This window comes from Mobula hypostoma, chromosome 10 (genome assembly GCF_963921235.1).
Source record: "Mobula hypostoma chromosome 10, sMobHyp1.1, whole genome shotgun sequence".
In the NCBI taxonomy this organism is placed as follows: domain Eukaryota; kingdom Metazoa; phylum Chordata; class Chondrichthyes; order Myliobatiformes; family Myliobatidae; genus Mobula; species Mobula hypostoma.
The window spans coordinates 131,765,783-131,793,026 of record NC_086106.1 but is presented as its reverse complement, the minus strand read 5'-3'; the positions used below and the strand labels follow the sequence as shown (position 1 = coordinate 131,793,026).

Here is a 27,244-nt window from a genome sequence, read left to right as displayed (position 1 = left end):
GACCTGAAATGTCGACTGTACTCTTTTCCATAGATGCTGTGTTTAGTGGCAGCAGTACTTTGCAATATGTAATAAAATGATAAATTATAATAAACAAATAGTTCAAAAAGAGAGCGATAAAAGAAAAAAATATTGAGGTTGTGTTCATGGGATCATTGTCCATTCAGAAATCTGATGGTGGAGGGAAAGAAGCTGTTTTTGTGTGTGTCTTCAGCCTCCTGAACTTCCTCTTTGAACAGTTTCCTAGGAAGGTAAGATGGGTTCATGAGCTCACAATCCACCTCGTTCTGATCTTGTACCGTATTGTTTATCTGCAGTTCACTCTCTCTCTGCTGGTTACACTTTATTCTGTGTTGTCATTGTTTTACCTTGTTCTACTGGAGTGTCAATTCATCTGTACGAACATCTGACAAGCCATTCACATATCTCAGTACATGTGACGATAATAAACCAATTCCCATTCAAAATAAATCAGACTCACCAGCCAGCAATTAATTGGTTAAATGCTATTAGTACTTCATAAGTTTACCATGAGCCTCTCATTCTATTTTTAATTTTGGAAATACCTCATTTATAACCTGCTGGAGACTGTTACACAGGGAACAAGGCAATCTGGAACTTCAGTGAATAATGTGACCAACTGTTAGCAACAAACCAATGAGATTCACATCAACTACCGACTATGGGGTGTAAGAGGATAAACTGAACTCACACTCACAACAGAAAGAGAAATAAATAGGGGATGGAAGTACAGTGAGAGAGATAGAAAGAGCGAGAGAGTGAGTGAGTGAGTGAGAGAGAGAGAGTGGGGGCGAGGGTGGGGGTGAGAGAGAGAGGGCGAGAAAGAGAGATGAGGGAGAATGAGAGAGAGGGTGAGAGAGGGAGAGAGAGAGAGAGGGTGAGACAGAGGGTGAGACAGTGGGAGAATGTGAGAGAGGGTGGGAGAGGGTGAGTGGGAGTGAGTGGGTGAGAGAGTGACAGAAAGAGTGAGGGATAAGGAGAGGGTGTGCGAGAGGCTGAGAGAGGGGGAGGGGGAGAACAGGGAGAGAGAGAGTGAGAGAGACAGAAAGAGCAAGGGAGAGAGAGAATGTGAGAGTGAGAGTGTGAGAGAGGATGAGAGAGGATGGAAGTAGGAAAGAGATTGAGAAAGTGACAGAGTTAGAGAGACAGTGTAAGAGAGAAAGAGTGAAGGACAGAACGAGAGAGAGATTGTGAAAGAATGAGAGTGAAATGTGAGAGACAGACAGAAAAAGAGAGAGAGAGAGAGAGAGAGAGAGGTTGATTTAAACTTCTAGGAAGAGCAATTAGAAGAACACTGCAAACTCCTCCCTTTCACTGTCAGTTTAATAGGAACTGGAAAAGCAATTTATTTTACACAAAGGGTGGTATGTATATGGAACAAGCTTACAGAGAAAGTGGTGAGGCAGGTCCAATAACAACTTTGAAAACAGGTTGGGCATGTGAGTGTGTGTCTGTGTTTGTGTGTGTGTCTGTGTGTGTGTGTCTGTGTGTGTGTGTCTGTGTGTGTGTGTCTGTGTCTGTGTGTGAGTGTCTGTGAGTCTGTGTGTGTCTGTGAGTGTGTCTGTGTCTGTGTGTGTGTCTGTGTCTGTGTGTGTGAGTGTGTGTGAGTCTGTGTGTGTGAGTGTCTGTGAGTGTGTGTGTGTGTCTGTGTGTATGTGAGTGTCTGTGTCTGTGTGTGTGAGTGTGTGTGAGTGTCTGTGTCTGTGTGTGTGTGTGTCTGTGTGTGTGAGTGTGCGTGTGTGTGTCTGTGTGTGTGTGTGAGTCTGTGTGTGTGTGTGTGAGTCTGTGTGTGTGTCTGTGTGTGTGAGTGTGTGTGTGTGTCTGTGTGTGTGTGTGTGTGAGTGTGTGTCTGTGTGTGTGTGAGTGTGTCTGTGTGTATGTGAGTGTCTGTGTGAGTGTCTGTGAGTGTGTCTGTGTGTGTGTGTGTGTGTCTGTGTGTGTGAGTCTGTGTGTCTGTGTGTGAGTGTGTGTGTGAGTGTGTGTGAGAGTGTGTGTGTGAGTGTGTGTGAGTGTGTGTCTGTGTGTATGTGAGTGTGTGTGAGTGTGTCTGTGTCTGTGAGTGTGTGTGTGTGTGTGTATGAGTGTGTGTGTGTATGTGAGTGTCTGTGTGTCTGTCTGTGTGTGTGTCTGTGTGTGTGTGTGTCTGTCTGTCTGTGTGTGAGAGAGAGAGAGGGGAGGGAGAGGGGGGAGGGGGAGAGGGGAGACACATGGGGAGAGAGACAGAGAGAGAGAGAAAGATAGAAAGAGTCAAAGAGAGAGCAAGATGTAGAAAGTGAGAGGACCTGAGAGAGAGCAGCAGAGAGATATGGAGACAAATAAAGAGAGAAAGAGGGTGGGCGGGGTGGAATTGAGTGAGAGAGAGGAAAGGAGAGAGGGAGGGCAAGAGAGAGGGAGAGGGAAAGAGTGAGAGGGTCATTAGAAGAACTAGGGGGCCGGGGTTGAGGTGGGGTATTGCTGAGAAAGAGGCTATTGTAGGTGGTAAAAATGAGGACCAGTTCCACTGTGAATTAGCCAATGTACTCCTGATCCAGAGTCAGAACATAACACACATGGTTAGTGTTAAATACCTTAATGGGTGTTGTAAGAATGTCTCCAAACTCATTGAACAGGTCTTCGGTGTCATATTGCAGGTAAGTTCTAGAGTTTTCCAGAAACTTATCAATTTCTTGCAGAGCTTGTTTTGCGCCTTGCTGTGACTGACATTTGTCCACGGGCTGTGAGGCAAGGAGGTAAGCCCCTTCATCACACCACTGCAGAACCTGCAAAAACCGACACCAGTTACTGCACGTTCACCACTCCTTCATCTCCATCACTGCACACAAAACGCCCCGAACATTGGATGCATTCCTGAACACTCCGTTCAGCCAACCATTCAGATGATAACACAAAGCAGCCACCAGCAAGTCAGCTCCCTGGTTCTACCTTCCACCCAAATTTCCAAAAGAGATTCAAGATTGTTTAATGTAACTTCCAGGACACAATTAAAAAGGAGAACAAAATGATTGCTATGCCAGATCTGACACAGTACAAAAAATGCAATAGGATAAAGAACACAATAATAACATAGCTTATATTTCATCATCACGATCATCAGGTGCCGTGCCCAGTTTGAGCTTTGACTGCCATGGCCCACACACTCCTGTTTCGGGTCAAGTGGATCAGTTCATTGGAATTCATTTCCAGTTCTCTGGCTGAGGTCTCCATCATCATTTGTCTTTGTCTTCCTCTTGCTTTCTTCCCTTCAATCTTTCCCATAGTTACCGTCCCAGCAACTTCAGCTTCCTTGCTGTTACCATTTCAGAGAAGCTGTCCTGGGCTAGCATGTAAATACAATTTCAAAGAAAGCACAGTAGTACCTCTGCTTAGGAGATCATGGAGATTCGCATGACATCAAAAATTTTGACAAACTTCTATAGGTGAGTAGTGGAGATTATATTGACTAATAGTATCAGGGACTGGTAATGCAAACATCAATCCCTTTGAATAGAAACACCTACAAGAAGTAATGGATATGGCCCAGTCCATCATAGTTAAAGCCCTCCCCACATGTGAGCATATCTACACAAAACACTGCTAAGGAAATCAACATCCATCATCAGGGACACCCACCACCCAGAACATGCTCTTTTCTCACTGGAGGAGGTACAGGAGGCTCAGGACTCACACTGGTAGGCAAATAGTTATTACCCCTCAACTATCAGGTTCTTGAACCAAAGGAGATAACGTCACTCAATTTCTCTAGTCCCATCATTGAAATGTTCACAAAGCAACGGACTCACTTTAAAGAGCTCCTCATCTCATTTTCTCGATATTTGTTGCTTATTTATTTCTTTTTGTATTCACAGTTTGTCATATTTTACACACTGCTTTAATGCCCTAGATGGACAGTCTTTCATTAATTCTGTTACTATTCTATAGATTTATTGAAAATGCCCCCAAGAAAATTATTCTCAGTATTGTATATGGTGACATACATGTACTTCGATAATAAAATTTCCTTCGATCTTTGTACTAATATGACCATAGGACCATAAGACATAGGAGCAGAATTAGGCCATTTGGCCCATCGAGTCTGCTCCGCCATTCAATCATGGCTGATCCTTTCTCCCCCTCCTCAGCCTCACTCCCCGGCCTTCTCCCTGTAACCTTTGATGCCATGGCCAATCAAGAACCTTTCATTCTCTGCTTTAAATACATCCAAAGACCTGGCCTCCACAGCTTGTGGAACAAATTCGACAAATTCACCACCCTCTGGCTAAAGAAATTTCCCTGCATCTCTGTTTTAAATGGACACCCCTCTATCCCGAGGCTGTGCCCTCCACCTATATTCATATTGTTTGCAAACGTGGCAACAAAGCCATCAATTCCATCATCCATATCATTGACATACAACGTATAAAGAATCAGTCCCAACACAGACTCTTGTGGAACACTACTAGTCACAAGCAGCCAACTAGAGAAGGATCTTGTTATTCCAACTCTTTGCCTTTTATCAATCAGCCAATACTCTAACCACGTTAGTAACTTTCCTGTAATACCATGGGCTCTTAACTTGGTAACCAGCCTCATGTGTGGCACCTTGTCAAAGGACTTCTGAAAGTCCACATATACAACATCCACTGCATCTCCTTTATCTATCCTATTTGTAATCTCCTCAAAGAATTCCAACAAGTTTATGAGGTAAGATTTTCCCTGAAGGAAACCATGCAAGTATTGTCTTATTCTTGTCCTGTGTCACCAAGTACTCTATAACCTCATCCTTAACAATTGACTCCAATGACTTCCCAACCACTGAGGTCAGGCTAACTGGTCTATACTTTCCTTTCTGTTGCCTTCCTCCTTTCTTAAAGAGTGGAGTGACATTTGCAATTTTTCAGTTATCTGGAACCATGCCAGAGTCTAATGATTCTTGAAAGATTATTTCTAATGCCTCCACAATCTCTTACACTATGTCTTTCAGAAGCCTAGGATGATCTGGGTGACTTATGTACCTTTAGGTCTTTCAACTTTTTGAGAACCTTCTCCCTTGTAAGAGTAACTGTACTCACTTCTCTTCCTCACACCCTTCAACATTTGACATACTGCTAGTGTATTCCACAGAGAGGACTGATACAAAATGCTCATTTAGTTCATCAGCCATCTCCTTGTCCTCGTTATTATTTCCCCTGCCTCATTTTCTATAAGTCTTATATCCACTCTCATCTCTCTTTCATTTTCTGTATACTTGAAAAAGCTTTTACTATCCATTTTGATATTATTTGCTAGCTTGCTTTCATATTTCATCTTTTCCCTCCTAATGATTCATTTAGTTTCACTTTGTAGGTTTTTAAAGGCTTCCCAATTCTCTATCTTCCCACTAATTTTTGCTTTGTTGTATTCCCTCTCTTTTGACTTTAGAATGGCCTTAACTGCCCTTGTCAGTTATGGTTGTCTATTTTGCCATTTGAGTATTTCTTTGTTTTTGGAATACATTTATCGTGCACCTTCCTCATTTTTCCCAGAAACTCACACCGTTGCTGCTCTGCTGACATCCCTGCCAGCAGCTCCTTACAGTTTACTCTGACCAACTCCTCTCTCATCCCACTGTCATTTCCTTAACTTCACTGAGGTACCGCTATGTCAGACTTCAGTTTCTCCTTATCAAATTTTAAGTTGAACTCAAATCATATTGTGATCACTGTCTCCTTAGGGTTCCTGTATCTTAAGCTCCCTAATTGTCTCTGGATCATTACCTAACACCCAATCCAGTATAGCTGATCTCCGAGTAGGCACAACAACAAACTGCTCTAAAAAGCCATCTTTTAGGCATTTAACAAACTCACTCTCTTGAGATCTATTATCCATCCTGATTTCCTGAATCGACCTGCATGTTAAAATTTCCCATGACTATCACAACGTTATCCTTTTGACATGCCTTTTCTATTTCCCATTGTAATCTGAGGTTCACGTCCTAGCCTGTATATAACTGCCATTTCTTAACTCACCCACAAGGATTCCACATCTTTTGAGCCTCTGTCACATCTTTCAACTGATTTGATGCCATTCTTTATCAGTAGAGCCACACCACCCCCTCTGCCCATCTTCCTGTCCCTCCGATATAATGTGTAACCTTGGACATTCAGCTCCCAACTACTACCATCCTTCAGCCACAATTCAGTGATGGCCACAACATCATACCTGACAATCTGTAATAGTGCAACAAGATCATCCACCTTATTTCCTATACTCTGTGCATTGAGATATAACACTTTGAGTACTGTATTTGCTACCCTTTTTGACTCTGCATCCCTAATGCACTGATACTCACCCTGCTGCCTGCAATTTTACCCTACCATTTGCCTACCCTTCCTGCCAGTCTGACTGCACGCTACCTTTGCCTTTTCACCATCCGACTTATCCTGACTCCCTTCAGTCCGGTTCTCACCCCACCCCCCACCCCCGGTGAAATGGTCTGTCTGAAGAGCATGAAAACCTGTTTCTCACTTTACCTTGTGATAAACCAATTTACCACTGAATCTCAACATCAACCTCTAACTAGTGCACTCTACCATCACGTGCTGACGTCCTTTCACATCGATCAACATCTGTCTGATGTGGAATTGGAGATGGCAGTTTCCCATTCTCTTAGCAATTTCCTTTTCACCAGTGCCTCAAAGTCTAATCATGGACAGAGTGGATGTGGCAAAGTTGTTTCCCATGATGGGGGAGTCTAGTACGAGAGGGCATGGCTTAAGGATTGAAGGGCACCCATTCAGAACAGAAATGCGAAGAAATTTTTTTAGCCAGAGGGTGGTGAATCTATGGAATTTGTTGCCACGGGCGGCAGTGGAGGCCAAGTCATTGGGTGTATTTAAGGCAGAGATTGATAGGTATCTAAGTAGCCAGGGCATCAAAGGTTATGGTGAGAAGGCGGGGGAGTGGGACTAAATGGGAGAATGGATCAGCTCATGATAAAATGGCAGAGCAGACTCGATGGGCCAAATGGCCGACTTCTGCTCCTTTGTCTTATGGTCTTATGAACTTGCTGGAAATCCTTTGAAAGTGACAGAAAAGGCTGGATTTTCTCTGCAGGTCGGGCAGCATCAATGGAGGGAGAAAACTTTCCAGGTGAAAGACGTGGAGGAAGTTAACAAGAAAAGCTGCAAATCACAGAGAGGGAGGGAAAGGCAGAGGGAACACACAGGAAGGACAGTGAGAGGATGAAGACCAGGAGGAACTGAACTGTACAACTCCTCTCCCTCGTTCTCTCTTCTCCCCCCTCCCATCAGACAGAAGACACAAACGCCTAAAAAGATCCACCAAAAGGCCCAAAGACAACTTCTATCCCACTGTTGTCAGACTATTGAACGTTTCCCTAGTATAATAAGATGGACTCTTGACCACACAATCTACAGTACTGTGAAAAAGACAGACACATATGTATGGCTGGAGTGCCTAAGACGTAATTTTATGCCTTGCACTGTTGTGCAAAAATGCAAAATAATGACACATGTGAGTGATGATAGACCTGATTCTGATATGGCTCTCTGCATGGACTGAGCATGGGAAGGGACAGGGAGAGGGGAATCATAGGTGGGAAAAGGGGTAGGGAGAGGGGAGGGAGCAGGAAACACAATCTGTAATGATCAACAAGCCAGTTGCTTTGAATCAAATGACTTTGCCTGGTGTCTCAGGGCTAGGTGTGTCTACACCCTCGCCACCCCCTGTCCCTGGCACTCCTTCTCTGCCATCTGTCTCATACCCATTCTGCGGCACGCCACCCTCACCATTCCCCACATCCTTTGCTCTCGCCGGATTTACAAACTCGCTCTCCATGCCACATTGACAAATACATAGTCTTCAAAGGTCTGAGGTACCATAACTACATACATGTGTCTAAGAATTTTGCACAGTTCTGTACCTCGTTATGACTTTGCATTTTAACGTCTATCCACATTCCCTTTGTAACTGTAACACTTTGTTCTGCATTCTGTTATTGTTCTCCCTTGTACTACGTCAAAGTATCTGTACGAACCATCTGCAAGACAGGTTTTTCACAGCAACTCAGAACAGGTGACAAGAATAAACCAATCTACCAACCATTTAAGTGATAGCAGGTCAGCACAGTAACATAGCAGCTAGCACAACGCTTTCCAGCACAAGAGATCAGGGTTCAACTCCCACCACTGCCTGTAAGGAGTTTATACGTTCTCCGTGTCCGTGTGGTTTACATGTTCTCCGTGTCTGTGTGGTTTATATGTTCTCCGTGTCCGTGTGGTTTATATGTTCCCAGTGTCTCTGTGGTTTATATGTTCTCTGTGTCTGTGTGTTTTGTGTGGTTTATACGTTCTCCGTGTCGTTTATATGTTCTCTGTGTCCGTGTGGTTTATATGTTCTCCGTGTCTGTGTGGTCTGTGTGGTTTATATGTTCTCTGTGTCTGTGTGGTTTATATGTTCTCCGTGTCTGTGTGGTCTGTGTGGTTTATATGTTCTCTGTGTCCGTGTGGTTTATATGTTCTCCGTGTCTGTGTGGTCTGTGTGGTTTATATGTTCTCCGTGTCCATGTGGTTTATATGTTCTCCATGTCTGTGTAGTTTATATGTTCTCCGTGTCCGTGTGGTTTATATGTTCTCCGTGTCTGCGTGGTTTATATGTTCTCCGTGTCTGTGTGGTCTGTGTGGTTTATATGTTCTCCATGTCTGTGTGGTTTATACGTTCTCCGTGTCTGTGTGGTTTATATGTTCTCCGTGTCTGCGTGGTTTCCTCTGGGTGCTTCAGTTTCCTTCCACTTTCCGGAGAAGTACCGGTTAGCACTTGTAAATTCTGGGCATACCACGTTGGTGCCACAAGCATGGCAACACGTAGCTCCAGCATATCGCAAACGACAGTGCAAAGACACATTTCATGACATGTTTGGAAGTTTCAATGCAGATCCTTCAACGCTGGAACATCTAGACAGCAAATATGCATTCATCAGGATGCTCTTTATCGATTACAGCTCAGCATTTAACACCATCATCTCCTCAAATCTAATCAGTAAACTCTAAGACCTAGGCCTCAATATCCCCTTCTGCAATTGGATCATGGATTTCCTCACTTGTACACCCCAGTCAGTTCGGATCGGCAAAAACATCTCCTCCACAATCTCCATCAGCACAGGTGCACAACAAGGCTGTGAGCTTAGTCCCTGTTCTACTTGCTTTACACCTGTGACTGTATGGCTAAGTACAGCTCCAACAGCACATACAAGTCTGCTGATGACACCACTGTTGTGGGCCGTGTCAAAGTGTGGTGATGAATCAGCATACAGGAGGGAGACTGAAAACTTGGCTGCGTGGTGTAATAACAACAACCTCTAACTCAATGTCAGTAAGACCAAGGAACAGAGTCTAGTCTTCAGGAGAGGGAAACCAGAGGTCCTTTAGCCAGTAACCATCAGAGGATCAGAGGGGGAGAGGATCAGTAACTTTAAATTTCTGGATGTCACTATCTCAGAGGATCTGTCCTGAACCCATCATATAAATATAATTGTGAAGAAACCACAACAGCACCTCTACTTCCTCAAGAGTCTGCAGAGAATCAGCATGTCATCAAAAACTTTGACAAACTTCTATAGATGTGTGGTGGAAAGTGTGCTGACTGGCTGCATTATGGCCTGGAATGGGAACACCAATGCCTTTGAGGGAAAATTCCTACTAAAGGTAATGGATTCAGCTCAGTACAATCACAGGTAAAACCCTCCCAAACATTGAGCACACACATCTACACGAAACATCGCCATGGAAAAGCAGCATCCATCATTAAGATCCTCACCACCCAGGCCAAGCTCTTTACTTGCTGCTGCCATCAGGTAGAAGGTACAAGAGCCTCAGGACTCACACCACCAGGTTCAAGAACAGTTACCACCCCTCAACTATCAGGCTCTTGAACAAAAGGGGATAACTACGCTCATTTAAGCACTCTGTTATATTGTTATTTCATGCTCGTTATTTATGGCTATTTATTTATATCTGCATTTACACAGTTTTTTTTCAGTGAACAGTTCCTGATGCTTCCAGTTCGCAGTTACTCTTCTATAGAATTTGCTAAGTATGCCTGCAGAAAATGAATTTCAGGGTTGTATGTGGTGATGAGTATGTACTCTGATAATAAACTTTCCTTTGAAGTTTGAGATGTGTCAAATAAAGCTAACCTGTATCTCTTCACCGTCTCTTACAGCTGAAATGAAATCATCTACTGTATGCGGGACAAGTTTTTCTTACTATGTTGGTGCTGGAAGCATAGTGACATTTTCGGGCAGATTCTGCACATTCTCGGACTGTGTTGGTTGTTGAAGCAAACGATACATTTCACTGTATGTTTTGATGTGTCAATGTAGATGTGAAGAATAAAGATAATCTTTAGCTAATCTAGTCGAGCTAATGGAAGGTCACACAGCTGACACAGTCACATTGTTTCTCTCTCCAGCAATGCTATTTCCAGCATTTTGATCTAACTCCAACCACTGGTATGAAAGCATTGTGGCAGCTTCCATCATAATCCACAGAGTCATCATGTTCTAATCTTGGTGCTGGAGGAATTTTGAGAAGATGTACACAAAGTGAAGCTCAGAGAGGAGGCACGGCAACATAGTGGTTAGCGTAACACTTTGCCACAGCTGTGATCAGCATCAGGGTTTAATTCTGCCACTGCCGATAAGGAGTTTGTACTCCATTCTCCTTACTGTGACCGTGTGGTTTCCTCTGGGTGCTCTGGCTTCCTCCCACATTCCAGAGATGAAGGGGTTAAGGTTAGTAAGCTGTGGGCATGCTACGTTGGTGCCAGAATGGGCGGTGATATTTGTGGGCACATCCTGGGACTGTGTTGGTTGTTGATACAAATGACACATTTCACAGTGTGTTTCAATAGTGGATGTATATGTGATAAAGTCAATTTTAAGCGATACCTCATACAGTTGTTTTTGGCAATGTAATCTGCTTGGTAAGGACTCCCACTTGAACATACAAAGGATGCTGTTTGCTGAATGTTTATTGTATCCATGCAGAACCTTTAAAACTCTGCCACTTGGCTAACGGAGGAGACTTGCAGGCTGCCCCCACCACATCCTCGGACTGTACAAACGGTACATTTCACTGTACTGTATGTTCTGACGTAAATCTGAGAAATAAATCTAATCTTATTTTATCAGTGTTAGCTTACCTGCTGTAATCTGATGTGCAATTCCAGTGATTTGTTCAGAGAGATGTACTTGTTTCTCATGTCATCCAGCAAGTCTTTGCAGTGGTGCCGGAGTTCACTGCATCTCTCACAGATTAAATCCTCTGCATAATGGTGATCAGATATCAACCGATCACCCTGCAAGATCAGAGCCTGAGCATTTCCGATCAATTTCTGTAAAGAACACACAAGTCAATTTGAGGGTGCCTCAGAAGACCGCTGCCCCGTGTTTCCACTGAATGTACATCACCTGATTTGGTCTCTATGTTACCAACTCTTTGACAGCTAATCAATTATATCCCTTTCTAATCTCTGTGAACTAATTGCTACAGAATGTCAGTGTGATTGTATTCTCATAAATCAAGATTTCATAAGTCACGAACAAGAGAAAATAAGCAGATGCTGGAAGTCCTGCTGAAGGGTTTCGGCCTGAAACGTCGACTGTACTCTTTTCCACCGATGCTGCCTGGCCAACTGAGTTCCTCCAGCATTGTGTGTGTGTGTGTGTTTCATAAGACATGATTTAGTTTTGTCATTGTTCAACTTCTTTTACAAAATCAATCTTTTTTTTTAGAAAAGATTTATGATTGTTTAATGTCTATTTCAGTACACAAGTGTAAAGGAGGGCAAAATAATTGTTACTCCAGATCCGATGCAGCACAAAAATACACAGTAAGACAAAGAACACAATAATGTTGGCGCATGGCCAAGTGGTTAAGGCATCGGTCTAGTGACCTGAAGGTTGCCGGTTCAAGCCTCAGCTGAGGCAACGTGTCGTGTCCTTGAGCAAGGCACTTAACCACACGTTGCTCTGCGACGACACCGGTGCCAAGCTGTATGGGTCCTAATGCCCTTCCCTTGGACAACATCGGTGGTGTGGAGAGGGGAGACTTGCAGTATGGGCAACTGCTGGTCTTCCATACAACCTTGCCCAGGCCTGCACCCTGGAAACCTTCCAAGGCGCAAATCCAGGGTCTCATGAGACTAACGGATGCCTTTTTTTTAAATAATAAAAAAACACAATAAATATAAGTAACTTAAATACATAGAATAAATACATAACATAGCTTATTTATATAAGGATGCATAAGGGACAGAGAAGGAAAACTCTGATGTCAAACCTCCACTACCTTGCAGTTATACCCTGTCCTGGAAAAGCTTTGGGAGTTAAACTACAGGGAAAAAGGTCTGGAGCTGGAATTCCTATGGCAGTCCAACTTTGACTGGTAACTCCTGCAACACTGCAGGTGTCAACTTATATCGGTCTCTGCCATTCATCAGCTGCACAGAGAGGGGGAGCCTGCTACACGGGCAACAGCTTGCTCTCCACATCATACTGCCCTGGGCCTGTGTATTATGGTCGACCCTCACTTAAGGAATTCAACAGAATTGCAGCCTGTACGCTTTACCTGAGATTTCTCTTCCAAGCTGGTTAGTTCACGAAGAGCTTGTTCTGATTCAGCAACACTGGCCCCAGTTTCGGGGATGTCTCCTTCCTCGGATGACAAATAGTCCAAGGCCATCTTTACCTGCAGAACAGAATCCAGTTGAATATTCTTACAAAATGTGTGACTGGGGAAACCATTCCAAAGAAAACTCTAAAATTTGGTTATAGGGAGATGCTGATAAGATGCAGAGCTGGGTTGAGAACTGGCAAATGGTGTTCAATCAGAAAAAAATATTAAGTGATTCATTTTTGGAAGTTCTAAACCTAGAACCAGAGGGCACAGTCTCAGAACTGAGGAACATACATTTAGAACAGAGATGAGAGGAATTTGTTTAGCTAGAGGGTGATGAATGTGTGGAATTCATTGCCACAGACAGCTGTGGAGGTCAGTTCATTGGCTATACTTAAAGCGGAGGTTGATAGGTTCTTGGTTGATAAGGGCGTCAAAGTTTACAGGAAGAAGGCAAGGAGAACGGGGTTAGGAGGGATAACATATCAGCCATGACGGAACGGTGGAGAAGGCTTGATGGGCCAAATGGGATTAATTTTGCTCTTATATCTTATGGTCTTCTCAAATCTTCTTCCCTGAAGTACATTAGTCAACTAGATAAGCTATTGATATAATGCATTACATTGATTTAACTATGAATATAAATTCACCAGCTACTGTCATGGGATTCAAATTCATGCAGACTTCGGCGAAAACATGTCCCACTTCAAGTGCTAATTCCATTGAAAATGAATAACATTTTCTTATTTAAAATAATCAGGGTTGATCATCTGAGGGTCTTTTGCACAAATGCAACATTTTTTCATATGTTTGTTTTTAATTTTATAAATTATATGATTATATAATAGCCCAGTAGCCACAAAATCAGTTGTCCTCAGACAAGAGATTATAATTTCAATTTGATAAAAAAGTGTGAAAAAAATCATTTCAAATGTATAATATATATATGCTAGATGAAAGAGTAGAGTGAAAAACCATTTTTAAACTAAAAGCAGTGAATTTTCAACATTTACTCTTATTTTGTGGTTGCCCAAAATGTGTCCCAAGTTTTCGTCAACACCATCAGATATTTATATTTAAAAAAAGCAATAAAATCAGGCAACTACATGGTCAACTATATTCCTGAGGATCCCCTTTCCACCCTCCACATCTGCTAAATGCAACAAGGTCAAACAAGCTCCTGTCAGTTTGCTATTTTTCAATAATTTTTACATATTTATTGATGTTGCTACTGTCACAACCATGATGGGTCAACAGTCTCTTTTGTATAGAAAGAATTATTTTAAATTTATGCATTTTAAGTAGAGGCCAGAGGGAAAACAAGATGGCTCCTGTGTACAACTCGTGCATGTCGTGTAAAGAAGTGTGTTTTGTCACCACCGTCAGGTTCTCTGCCCGATAGTGGTGACACATAGTTTGACAATGTTGACAAAAACATCCACATCATCCTCAGTGGAGGCTTGAATATAATTTATGATCACAATAAATAGTAATATGGCTTGTAATGTTTCAATATATAATAAATAATATATAATAAATATATTATATTTATTTATAATATATATAATTTCCCCTTTATTTCTTCCACACACAGGCCTACAATATTTCCTTACTATACGTATCCCCAATGACTCTGCAATGACACCGGTGCCAAGCTGTATGGGTCCTAATGCCCTTCCCTTGGACAACATTGGTGGTGTGGAGAGGGGAGACTTGCAGTATGGGCAACTGCCGGTCTTCCATACAACCTTGCCCAGGCCTGCGCCCTGGAAACCTTCCAAGGTGCAAATCCATGGTCTCATGATGCCTATATATCCCCAATGACTAAAACCATAAATGAATTTAGTTGCACCATTTCATAATCATTTTATAAAATTTCACCAAATTAAACATAATTAAATTCATAGTAATTTTGCACAATTTCATAGTAGTTCCATTAAATTCTGACCTTTCTTTTATGTATTTTAGGAAGTTATGGCTAGGCAGCAGCTATCAGTGGAGGAGCAAAGGAGAAGAAACAGGGAATACCAAAAAAGGCGGAGAGAGAAAATATATAGTGAGCCAGAGTTAAAGGAGGAGTACCTGAGGAAGGAAAAGCAAAGATCGAAGAAGAGAGTAGAGGATGAGAAGATAAAAACTATCAGTGATTTGAATGAAAGGGAAAAGAGGAGTAAGAGAAAGGCATGGAAATATAGACAGTAAGAGTCGAGAAAGCGTAAGAGAAAGGGCCCAGAACGCCCAGAAACTCCTCCAGATAGTCCATTGGATCAGACTATACAGGAGCCAGCTCGCAGTAGGCAGTCTATAGCAGGGTAAAGGGAAAGAAAGAAAATAAGAGTGAGATACTTGAGAGAGATGAAAGCTTCGCAAAATAAACTTCAAGAGATAATAGAAGATAAAAACAAACTGAAAACACATTGGCGACGTGAGCAAACTAGAAATAAAGGAACAAAAGAATCACCAAGAAAAAAAGAGCAGATGCTACAGGGAAGCAAAATCTTTGATGAGATGGTTGGGAGAAGCCTTTGCAGTACTCAGCTCTATCATATTGCTGAAGGTGACAGGCAGACATATGATGCACTCCTTTCTCAACCACTAAAACCTGTACCAGCAACGAGGAAAATCCATCAGGTCATACCTTACGGAAACAGCATCCATTGAAGATCATTGTCGTGTTTCTGCAGTGAGCCACAGATATACCAGTGTTTCAGCCCAACAACATTTCAGATAACTGAAAATACACATGCCAGGGTACAGGCTGAGGAGGATGATGGCTCTACCACAATGGGGAAAGAACAGAGGGCCTTTGGCAATGCTGATGGAAGAAATGGAGCAGGAACCCCAGGGTGGTCCTGATGGGACTACGAGATATATCTGGTGGTGTCATTAATTGTGGAGATTGGCTTGCAGTCATTTATGACCAAAATTGGTGGTTAGCAAAAGTTGTCACTGTGGATGGTCATTATCAAGATGTTCCAGTGGAGTTTTTCCACCCTCATGGGCCCAACACGCGACTCCATCCAAAACCAGGTGGAAAGGATATGTGCTTCATACCAGTTTCTGGTCAGACTGATGGAGCCATCATCACCGGGTCATGCAAGCAGGATGAGGGAGATCTACCACCTGTCTGCTGAAGTCACGGACTTCATAGAGGAGGAGCATATTAATCGTCTACTTCTTGATAAAGCTGACTGAACGTTTTCGAAGATTTTCAAGCCCAGAAATGGATGGAATTTTTTTTTAGTTCCTGGTGTGTTTTCTGATGTTTATGCTTAAACATTGCAGTTGTACTGTAGTTTTTATTTTGCTGTTTACCATTGTTAATATTTACAGAAGGATAAAATGTACATGACAAATTGTTATTTGTTGTACCAAATTGTTAAATAAAGTTGTTAAGCAAGGAAGCATTGACTTGAGTGGTGAAAAGATTGGAATTTTTGTTGTAATTAGGCCACTGTCACCACTGTCAGATCTCAGTCACCACCGTGAAACGGAACTTTCTTTGTTTTAAATTAATATGCTTACAATCTGTTCCTCCAAAACAGTTGATTTTAAAGTAATTGTCTCTTTAAAATTAAAAATGTGTTTTTTATGTCCAAAATTGTTATTTTGTATATTTAATGCTAATGATAAAAGTTGCATGATGTAAGAGTTTTTAAAAGGAGTACATGGGAAATAGTATAAAAAATGAACAAAAGTGAATATTCGACATATAACAGCATATATGTATACCTATGGTGTAGACACAATAACTTAAAAGCTCTAAATCTATACAAGACTAAATAAATAGGAATAATTAGCTTTTTATTGTGTCTGGCAAAAACTAGGTAATGACAGGAAAAACACATATTTTATGAAAAACTTACAAAATCAGGTTGCACTGAAATATTGCTTGATTGCTGAGACCTTGTTCTATAAACATATACGTTTAGATTTCTTAACATTTAAAATTTTTTCTTTTCAAAATTAAAACCTGTTTTATCCAAATTCTCCAGAATCAGTGTAGTGGGTCAATAGATTACTGGAGTGTAGTCTGCTGACTTAATCACTAGACCATTGTATTGACGTATGTCAAGGGCAAACCTGTGATAATTTGGCAGGAAGAGTATCGGGAATCTGGAAGGCGTGTCTCTGAATTCTGAAGGTAGCCAATGCCATGCTGGGCGACATTACACTCAGGGCATTCCAGTTCAGTCCTGGTGTTGTCTGTAAGGAGTTTGTATCTCCATCGTGTGATCACATGGATTTCCTCTGGCTGATCCAGTTTCCTCCCACAGTCCAAAGCCATATCCCTCAGTAGGTTAATGGATCACTGTAAATTGTCTTGTGATTAGGCTGGGGTTAAATAGGTGGATTGCCGGGTGGCAGAGCCTATTGGGCCAAAAGGGCCTGTTCTGCGTTCTAAACAACTGAATAAATAAATAATAGTCACACTGCCATTGCAGATTAATTTGGAAATCACTGCCACAGCAGCATGATGTATGAACTGAGTCTTGAACACAGGCATAAATATTTAGTGCAATGAAAACAGAAAATGCCCAGTGTCTACATCAAACTGGAGGCTCACTCACTTCATTGTAGCTAACACATTTTACATTCATGGACATTTTTCTTTTCTGTTTCTCAGAAAAAGCACTAAAAAAAAACCCCATGCATATTGGCTAGCACACTTCCTCAAAACCTGGTATCAGTCATATTACATTAAAAGAAGTGTTTTATTTGTTTGTGTCTGTTTGGATCTCAGGAGATCCCAAAGACTTGAAACTAATAATTTCATTTGAAATCTTGTAAGTGGGAAGATGTTCCAGGAAACATATTCACCACAAAAGGCATTTGATGGATTTGGGCCTTTTAGAGGAATTGGGGGGGGGGGGGGGGATCTTATTGAAACCTTTCTAATATTGAAAGGCCTAGACCGAGTGAATGTGGAGAGGATGTTTTCTATAGTGGGGGAGTCCAGGACCAGAGGGCACGGACTCAGAATATAAGGACATAGAAACATAGAAACATAGAAAATAGGTGCAGGAGTAGGCCATTCGGCCCTTCGAGCCTGCACCGCCATTTATTATGATCATGGCTGATCATCCAACTCAGAACCCAGCCTTCCCTCCATACCCCGTGACCCCTGTAGCCACAAGGGCCATATCTAACTTCCTTTTAAACATAGCTAATGAACTGGCCTCAACAGTTTGCTGTGGCAGAGAATTCCACAGATTCACCACTCTCTGTGTGAAGAAGTTTTTCCTAACCTCGGTCCTAAAAGGCTTCCCCTCTATCCTCAAACTGTGACCCCTCGTTCTAGACCTCCCCAACATCGGGAACAATCTTCCCGCATCTAGCCTGTCCAATCCCTTTAGGATCTTATACGTTTCAATCAGATCCCCCCTCAATCTTCTAAATTCCAACGAGTACAAGCCCAGTTCATCCAGTCTTTCTTCATATGAAAGACCTGCCATCCCAGGAATCAATCTGGTGAACCTTCTTTGTACTCCCTCTATGGCAAGGATGTCTTTCCTCAGATTAGGGGACCAAAACTGCACACAATACTCCAGGTGTGGTCTCACCAAGGCCTTGTACAACTGCAGTAGTACCTCCCTGCTCCTGTACTCGAATCCTCTCGCTATAAATGCCAGCATACCGTTCGCCTTTTTCACCGCCTGCTGTACCTGCATGCCCACTTTCAATGACTGGTGTATAATGACACCCAGGTCTCGTTGCACCTCCCCTTTTCCTAATCGGCCACCATTCAGATAATAATCTGTTTTCCTATTTTTGCCACCAAAGTGGATAACTTCACATTTATCCACATTAAATTGCATCTGCCATGAGTTTGCCCACTCACCCAACCTATCCAAGTCACCCTGCATCCTCTTAGCATCCTCCTCACTGCTAACACTGCCACCCAGCTTCGTGTCATCCGCAAACTTGGAGATGCTGCATTTAATTCCCTCATCCAAGTCATTAATATATATTGTAAACAACTGGGGTCCCAGCACTGAGCCTTGCGGTACCCCACTAGTCACCGCCTGCCATTCTGAAAAGGTCCCGTTTATTCCCACTCTTTGCTTCCTGTCTGCTAACCAATTCTCCACCCACACCAATACCTTACCCCCAATACCATGTGCTTTAAGTTTGCACACTAATCTCCTGTGTGGGACCTTGTCAAAAGCCTTTTGAAAATCCAAATATACCACATCCACTGGTTCTCCCCTATCCACTGTACCAGTTACATCCTCAAAAAATTCTATGAGATTCGTCAGACATGATTTTCCTTTCACAAATCCATGCTGACTTTGTCCGATCATTTCACCGCTTTCCAAATGTGCTGTTATCACATCCTTGATAACTGACTCCAGCAGTTTCCCCACCACTGACGTTAGGCTAACCGGCCTATAATTCCCCGGTTTCTCTCTCCCTCCTTTTTTAAAAAGTGGGGTTACATTAGCCACCCTCCAATCCTCAGGAACTAGTCCAGAATCTAACGAGTTTTGAAAAATTATCACTAATGCATCCACTATTTCTTGGGCCACTTCCTTAAGCACTCTGGGATGCAGACCATCTGGCCCTGGGGATTTATCTGCCTTCAATCCCTTCAATTTACCTAACACCACTTCCCTACTAACATGTATTTCGCTCAGTTCCTCCATCTCACTGGACCCTCTGTCCCTTACTATTTCTGGAAGATTATTTATGTCCTCCTTAGTGAAGACAGAACCAAAGTAATTATTCAATTGGTCTGCCATGTCCTTGCTCCCCATAATCAATTCACCTGTTTCTGTTTGCAGGGGACCTACATTTGTCTTTATCAGTCTTTTCCTTTTTACATATCTATAAAAGCTTTTACAGTCCGTTTTTATGTTCTCTGCCAGTTTTCTCTCATAATCTTTTTTCCCCTTCCTAATTAAGCCCTTTGTCCTCCTCTGCTGAACTCTGAATTTCTCCCAGTCCTCAGGTGAGCCACTTTCTCTGGCTAATTTGTATGCTACTTCTTTGGAATTGATACTATCCCTAATTTCTCTTGTCAGCCACGGGTGCACTACCTTCCTTGATTTATTCTTTTGCCCTTTAGAATAGATATGATGAGGAGATTCTTTAGCCAGAGATGGTGTATCTGTGGAAACAATTGCCAGACAGCTGTGGAGGCCAAGTTATTGGCTATGTTTAAAGTGGAGATTGATAGGTTCTTAATTAGTCAGGGCATCACAGGGTACGGGGAGAAGGCAGGAGAATAGGGTTGAGAGGGATAATAAATCAGGTGTAATAGAATGGCAGAATAGACTTGACGGTTCGAATTGCCTAATTCTATTAGGCTGCTATTTTTCTTCTTTGATGTTGGTTTAAGATAAATGATCAGGAGTGTATAGTGTAGTGCCATGGGATCTTTCATCTCCATGAATATGTGATAAATAAATAAATCTGAATCTGAAAAACAGGAGATTCTGCAGATATTGGAAATCCGAAGCAACACACATACACAAATGCTAGAGGAACTCAGCAGGTCAGGCAGCATCTATATCAATATACTCAGTGACCACTTTATTACGTACACTTGCTCATTAATGCAAATATCGAATCAGACAATCAATCGGCAGCAACTCAATGCACAAAAGCATGCAGACATGATCAAGCAGTTCAGTTGTTGTTCAGATCAAACATTAGAATGGGGAAGAAATGTGATCTAAGTGACCTTGACCATGAAATGATTGTTGGTGCCAGACGGGGTGACCTGAGTATCTCAGAAACTGCTGATCTCCTGGGATTTTCACACACAACAGTCTCTAGAGTTTACGGAGAATGGTGTATAAAACAAAAAAAATTCCAATGAGAGACAGTTCAGTGGACGAAAATCTCTTTTTAATGAGTGAGGTCAGAGGAGAACGGCTAGACTGATTCAAGCTGACAGGAAAATGGCAGTAACTCAAATAACTATGTGTTAAAACAGTGGTGTGCAGAACAGCGTCTCTAAATGCACAACGTGTTGAACCTTGAAGTAGACAGGCTACAGCCGAAGATCACAAACATACACTCAGTGGCCAGTTCATTGGGTACCTAATAAAGCGGTCACTGACTGTAATTGCTGCTTCACCTGCTGAGTTCCTCCAATGTTTTGTGCATTGAACTTGAACGTGAATCTGAATCTGATGAGGTCATTCAAAGATGGGTTGGGACCTATGCAATTACCTCTTGGAAATTTTGTTCAAATCTCCAGACCTGCAGGCACTGTTCAAGCTTCAGGAGATGTTTTTCCCAGAATCCATCAAAGGCTGTTTCCATGTCGTGCAGCTGGGCTAAGAGTCTGTGAGACAGAGGTGTGGGAGACAAGTAAATATCAAACCCATGGCAACCAACCTTCAGTCTCATTAATGATCCATTTCTTGAGAAGACTGATACGTCTATTCCAATGTGAGCTGTCCACACAAAGCCCCAACATCTCTCTCAAACTGGTAATACATTCTTCCATTCGCACCTCCATAAACAACTTCAAACTGTGCTAAGACAGAGCTGATTTTGAGCAACACCACTTAATTTTCCAACTGGAAAATTACAGACTTCCTGACTCAACACAGACTGTAGAAGACAGAACCTGGCACATTACAGCACAGTCAACTTTTTCTCAGATACAGGCCAACCAGTGCTCTGAGGAGGAGTTTTTATACGGCCTGAAAACTGCACAGCACTTTAAATGTTCTCTTGTTGTAACATGCATACTGTGAATATTTAGAATGAAAATTGAAAAATCACTTGCTTTTGATTTTATTTATTACTTTAAGGGTATAATGAAATACAGCACAACAAAAAAAGTCTTCTATGTTTTGTAAACATTTTCTCATGTGTCTTTACTCCATCTGCGTGGCAACAACGGCAACGTGCATGGGAGCATTTCAGTTACTGCGTGGTAGCACACCTATGCAGTTTAGAGGAATCAGTGAGCACCGTACAGGCACTTATGCCCATGATGTTGTGTCAACTTTTTAACCTACTCGAAAATCAACCTAACCGCTTCGTCCCATATAGCCCTCCATTTTTCTATCATCTATGTGCCAATCTAAGAGTCTCTTAAATATCCCTAATGTATCTGCCTCTACCACCACCCCTGGCAAAGCGTTCCACACACCCTCTGAGCGAAGAATTGCCCTCACAGGTTTCCTTTAAATATATTGCCTTTCACCCTTAACTCCAGTTGAAGATTCACCCAATATCAGGGGAAAAACATATTTAACCCTATCTATACCCTTATAATTTTATATACCGTTATCAAATCTCCCCTTGTTCTTCTATACTCGAGTGAATAAAGTCCTTTTCTTATAATTCAGGCCCTCAAGTCCTGGGAACATCCTTGTCTCAGAGGTATTCAATTTTGTTCTCACCCCTATCTCTTCATTTTCCTGCATCTGTGAATTTGCACATCTTAAGTCTTCCAGATTTCTCATCAAAGACTGTCACCACCCAGTCCAGCAACCCTGTTCCCATCAGACAACCCCGATCCTAGATTCACAATAACTAAAAGCTGCCACAAATACATTTATTTATTAATAACCAATCCAAAAGAGAAATGAGTCAGAAAATATAAACACGAGAGATTCTGCAGATGCTGGTAATCCAAAACAACATGCACGAAATGCTGGGGAAACTCAGCAGGTTAGGCAGCGTCTATGGAGAGGAATAAGCAGTCGACATCGGAAGCCAAGACCCTTCATCAGGACAGGACAGGCAGGGGGAAGAAGCCAGAGTAAGAAGGTGGGGGAGGAGAAAGAGTACAGGGTAAAAGGTGATGGGTGAAATCAGGTGGGTGTGGGAGGGGGAAATGAAGGAAAGGGCTGGAGAAGAAGGAATCCGATAGGAGTGGGGAGTGGACCGCAGGAGAAGGGGAAAGAGGAGGGGCACCGAGGGCGGTGACAGGCAGAAGAGGTGAGGTAAAAGGAGAGGCAGAGTAGGGAATGGAAAATTGTTGAAAATGCTCAGTAGGTCAGGTGTGGAGGCAGTATTAGTGTTTCTTGTCAACGGCCTTCCATTAAGATTAATAAATCTCTGCCCGGTGTAAGCAGAGTGTGTTGGTCTTTGCTTCTTGCATTCAGGACCAGTTCAATAATGGAGTCTTCAGAATTTGACCACATCACTACATGGTCAGGAGGAACTCCGCTGGTCAGGGTCGACCATGGATGTCACAGGGCCATCAGTGGAAACACAAGCCGGGGCAGTTCGATATGGAGACCAAGCTGCTCCCCTTCTCCAAGCAGCCGATGAATCTAAGGGGGCAGCAGAGACCCATGCAGTTTGGCACCAGTGGCAAGTTGCCAGTCAACACTGAACTCAGCATCAGGCTGCCTGAGGGTTTACTCCTGAAGCCTTCCCCATGAGTGGGTATCACTGCAAAGCAGCCGAGGTTTGAGACCAGAGTTTTCCTTCTCCCAGATCAGCGGCCAGCCGTGGCTGATGAGCCCCATCTGCCTGAAGCCTCCGGTTTTAAGGTGCCAGTAAGCTGCTTTTGCCCTTCTCCTGTCAGTAGAAATGGTTCCACTGGGCTGAACAGCTAAGCCACACGTGAAGGTTAGTGTTTGGACTTGCTGTCAAGATACATGCCGTGGGTAACATTAAATTGGGAGTGGGAGCTTCCTCTCAGGAAGAGAGGGGGGGAGAGAGGGGGAGGGGGAGAAGGGGGAGGGGAGGGGGAAGGGGAGGGGGGAGAGGGGGAGGGGGAGGGGAGGGGAAAGGGGAGGGGAGGGGGAAGGGGAGGGGGGGGAGAGACGGAAATGTGGAAAGTGAAAAGGTGACCTTGTCAAGGTTCACGAACTTTGAAGGGAGTTGAGAGAGAAGAAAAAAACTTCTGCCAGAGGAGGCGAGGACACTCCATGATCAGACACAGCATTCTGACAAGTAAAGCTTGGAAATGATTCTTTACTCAAAGCATTAACTATTTTGAAATCTGAGATTTTTATTAGTCCAGTGTGTGAGGGTGAGAAAGAGAGTGTGTGATTGAGAGCGTGTATGTGAGAGACAGTTGTGTGTGCACATTGTGTGTGTGCGTGCGTGCGGTGTGTGTATATGTGCGTATGAACATGTGTGTGCGTGGTGAGTGTATATATACGTGCATGCGTGTGCATGTGTGCATACGTGTGTGTGCACGTGGTTTGTGTGTGTATATGTGTGTGCGCATGTGTGTGCATGAGTGTATATATGTGCATGTGTATATATATATATGTGCGTGTGCATGGTGTGCGTTTGTGTGTGAGCATGGTGTGAGTGCGCGCGCGCGCGTGTGCGTGTGAGCATGGTGTGCGTGTGTGTGTGAGCATGGTGTGAGTGTGTGTGTGAGCATGGTGTGAGTGTGTGTGTGAGCATGGTGTGAGTGCGCGCGCGCGCGTGTGTGTGTGAGCATGGTGTGCGTGTGTGTGTGAGCATGGTGTGAGTGTGTGTGTGAGCATGGTGTGCGTGCGCGCGCGCGTGTGTGTGAGCATGGTGTGCGTGTGTGTGTGAGCATGGTGTGAGTGCGCGCGCGCGCGTGTGTGTGTGAGCATGGTGTGCGTGCGCGCGCGTGTGTGTGTGAGCATGGTGTGCGTGTGTGTGTGAGCATGGTGTGAGTGCGCGCGCGTGTGTGTGTGAGCATGGTGTGCGTGTGTGTGTGAGCATGGTGTGAGTGTGTGTGTGAGCATGGTGTGCGTGTGTGTGTGAGCATGGTGTGAGTGTGTGTGTGAGCATGGTGTGAGTGCGCGCGCGCGTTTGTGTGTGAGCATGGTGTGCGTGTGTGTGTGAGCATGGTGTGCGTGCGCGCGCGTGTGTGTGTGAGCATGGTGTGAGTGTGTGTGTGAGCATGGTGTGAGTGCGCGCGCGCGTTTGTGTGTGAGCATGGTGTGAGTGCGCGCGCGTTTGTGTGTGAGCATGGTGTGAGTGCGTGCGCGTTTGTGTGTGAGCATGGTGTGCGTGTGTGTGTGAGCATGGTGTGAGTGTGTGTGTGTGAGCATGGTGTGAGTGTGTGTGTGAGCATGGTGTGCGTGCGCGCGCGTGTGTGTGTGAGCATGGTGTGCGTGTGTGTGTGAGCATGGTGTGCGTGCGCGCGCGTGTGTGTGTGAGCATGGTGTGAGTGTGTGTGTGAGCATGGTGTGCGTGTGTGTGTGAGCATGGTGTGAGTGTGTGTGTGAGCATGGTGTGAGTGCGCGCGCGCGTTTGTGTGTGAGCATGGTGTGCGTGTGTGTGTGAGCATGGTGTGCGTGCGCGCGCGTGTGTGTGTGAGCATGGTGTGAGTGTGTGTGTGAGCATGGTGTGAGTGCGCGCGCGCGTTTGTGTGTGAGCATGGTGTGAGTGCGCGCGCGTTTGTGTGTGAGCATGGTGTGAGTGCGTGCGCGTTTGTGTGTGAGCATGGTGTGAGTGTGTGTGTGAGCATGGTGTGAGTGTGTGTGTGAGCATGGTGTGAGTGCGCGCGCGTGTGTGTGTGAGCATGGTGTGAGTGTGTGTGTGAGCATGGTGTGAGTGTGTGTGTGAGCATGGTGTGAGTGTGTGTGTGAGCATGGTGTGCGTTTGTGTGTGAGCATGGTGTGAGTGTGTGTGTGAGCATGGTGTGAGTGCGCGCGCGTTTGTGTGTGAGCATGGTGTGAGTGTGTGTGTGAGCATGGTGTGAGTGTGTGTGTGAGCATGGTGTGAGTGCGCGCGCGTGTGTGTGTGAGCATGGTGTGAGTGTGTGTGTGAGCATGGTGTGAGTGTGTGTGTGAGCATGGTGTGAGTGCGCGCGCGTGTGTGTGTGAGCATGGTGTGAGTGTGTGTGTGAGCATGGTGTGAGTGTGTGTGTGAGCATGGTGTGAGTGCGCGCGCGTTTGTGTGTGAGCATGGTGTGAGTGTGTGTGTGAGCATGGTGTGAGTGCGCGCGCGTGTGTGTGTGAGCATGGTGTGAGTGTGTGTGTGAGCATGGTGTGAGTGTGTGTGTGAGCATGGTGTGAGTGTGTGTGTGAGCATGGTGTGAGTGCGCGCGCGTGTGTGTGTGAGTGTGTGTGTGAGCATGGTGTGAGTGTGTGTGTGAGCATGGTGTGAGTGCGCGCGCGTTTGTGTGTGAGCATGGTGTGAGTGTGTGTGTGAGCATGGTGTGAGTGCGCGCGTGTGTGTGTGTGAGCATGGTGTGAGTGCGCGCGCGTGTGTGTATGAGCATGGTGTGAGTGTGTGTGTGAGCATGGTGTGAGTGTGTGTGTGAGCATGGTGTGAGTGCGCGCGCGCGTTTGTGTGTGAGCATGGTGTGAGTGTGTGTGTGAGCATGGTGTGAGTGCGCGCGCGTTTGTGTGTGAGCATGGTGTGAGTGTGTGTGTGAGCATGGTGTGAGTGTGTGTGTGTGCATGGTGTGAGTGTGTGTGTGAGCATGGTGTGAGTGTGTGTGTGAGCATGGTGTGAGTGCGCGCGCGCGTGTGTGTGTGTGTGAGCATGGTGTGAGTGTGTGTGTGAGCATGGTGTGAGTGCGCGCGCGCGTGTGTGTGTGTGTGAGCATGGTGTGAGTGTGTGTGTGAGCATGGTGTGAGTGCGCGCGCGTGTTTGTGTGTGAGCATGGTGTGAGTGCGCGCGTGTGTGTGTGTGTCACAGCACTCACCTCTTCACTGTGGCCTGATCGCCATCTTTCTCCGCACTGGACTGGCTGCTACCAATGGGTTCCGTCAAGTTGGTCAGCAGCAGCTCCCCCTCTTTGATCACCTTCCGTACGTCATTCTGGACACAGCAAGAAGCAGCAGTTGAACGAAGAACTCAGTGGCCTTCCGAGCCTCTGAACCCACACATCTTAAAGAAAGTCCATGCATTTGTATACACCCCTTATCTCCTCCTTCTCCAAGCACCTCACTACTGAAGAAGCACCCTCGAATTACTTCCGCAATGTGGTGGATGAGGCCAGATCTGGAGCAGACTCGATGGGCTGAATGGCCTGATTCTGGTCCTATGTCTAATGGTCAGCTGTTTGCATGATGTTAGCTGAGGTAAGAATATTCCACAAAATAATATTTGGGGATGTTTTAGGTTCACCCAGGACTGCTGTAAAATTTCTCCTTTACTGAAGAGCAGATACAGCCCCATGGCCCAGTCAGTCTATACTGACCTTGGTGTCCATCCGGGTAGACCCAATTCCCAATATCCCTCTAAGCCCCACCCCTCATGGTATCTATCCAACCAAATGTTCCTTAAATGGTGCTATTGTCCTCGCCCCAACCACTTCCTCTGGCAGCTCATTCCTTAAACTCCCCACCCTCTGTGTGAGCAAGTTACCCCTCAAATTCAAGTTCATTTATTTATCACGTGCATTGAAACATAGGATGAAATGCGACGTTTGCGTTAATGATTAACCCAACTTACCGATGTTCTGGGGGCAGCCCACAACTGTCCCTTTTAAGCCTCTCCCATCTCACCCTAAACTTCTGTCCCTTAGTTTTGGTGTCCACTACCCTACGGAGCAACTCCACCACCGACAGTCTCCAGCCTGGCTGCGAAAGGAGGAGGGTTGGGCATGGGGCTCTTTCTTGACATCTTCTGCTTGGTTTTTTTTTGTCTTGATTCTGTTTCTGAAACTGTTGGAGCCTGTTTGGAATTTGATCAAATGATCTCGTACC

At 44.3% G+C, this 27,244-nt stretch overlaps 1 protein-coding gene across 2 annotated transcripts in view; it reads right to left on the bottom strand.

Annotated features, from left to right (window-relative positions):
• The window catches only part of mcf2a (MCF.2 cell line derived transforming sequence a), a 188,674-nt gene that overhangs the window by 66,534 nt on the left and 94,896 nt on the right, over window positions 1-27,244 (bottom strand). For both annotated transcript variants that reach the window (XM_063061166.1, XM_063061167.1), the window contains 5 exons: window positions 26,239-26,354; window positions 20,856-20,970; window positions 12,627-12,746; window positions 11,200-11,391; window positions 2,589-2,780 (listed from right to left, as the gene is read on the bottom strand). In XM_063061166.1, coding sequence (XP_062917236.1) covers window positions 2,589-2,780; window positions 11,200-11,391; window positions 12,627-12,746; window positions 20,856-20,970; window positions 26,239-26,354 — 735 coding nt within the window. The remainder of the gene's footprint in view (window positions 1-2,588; window positions 2,781-11,199; window positions 11,392-12,626; window positions 12,747-20,855; window positions 20,971-26,238; window positions 26,355-27,244) is intronic.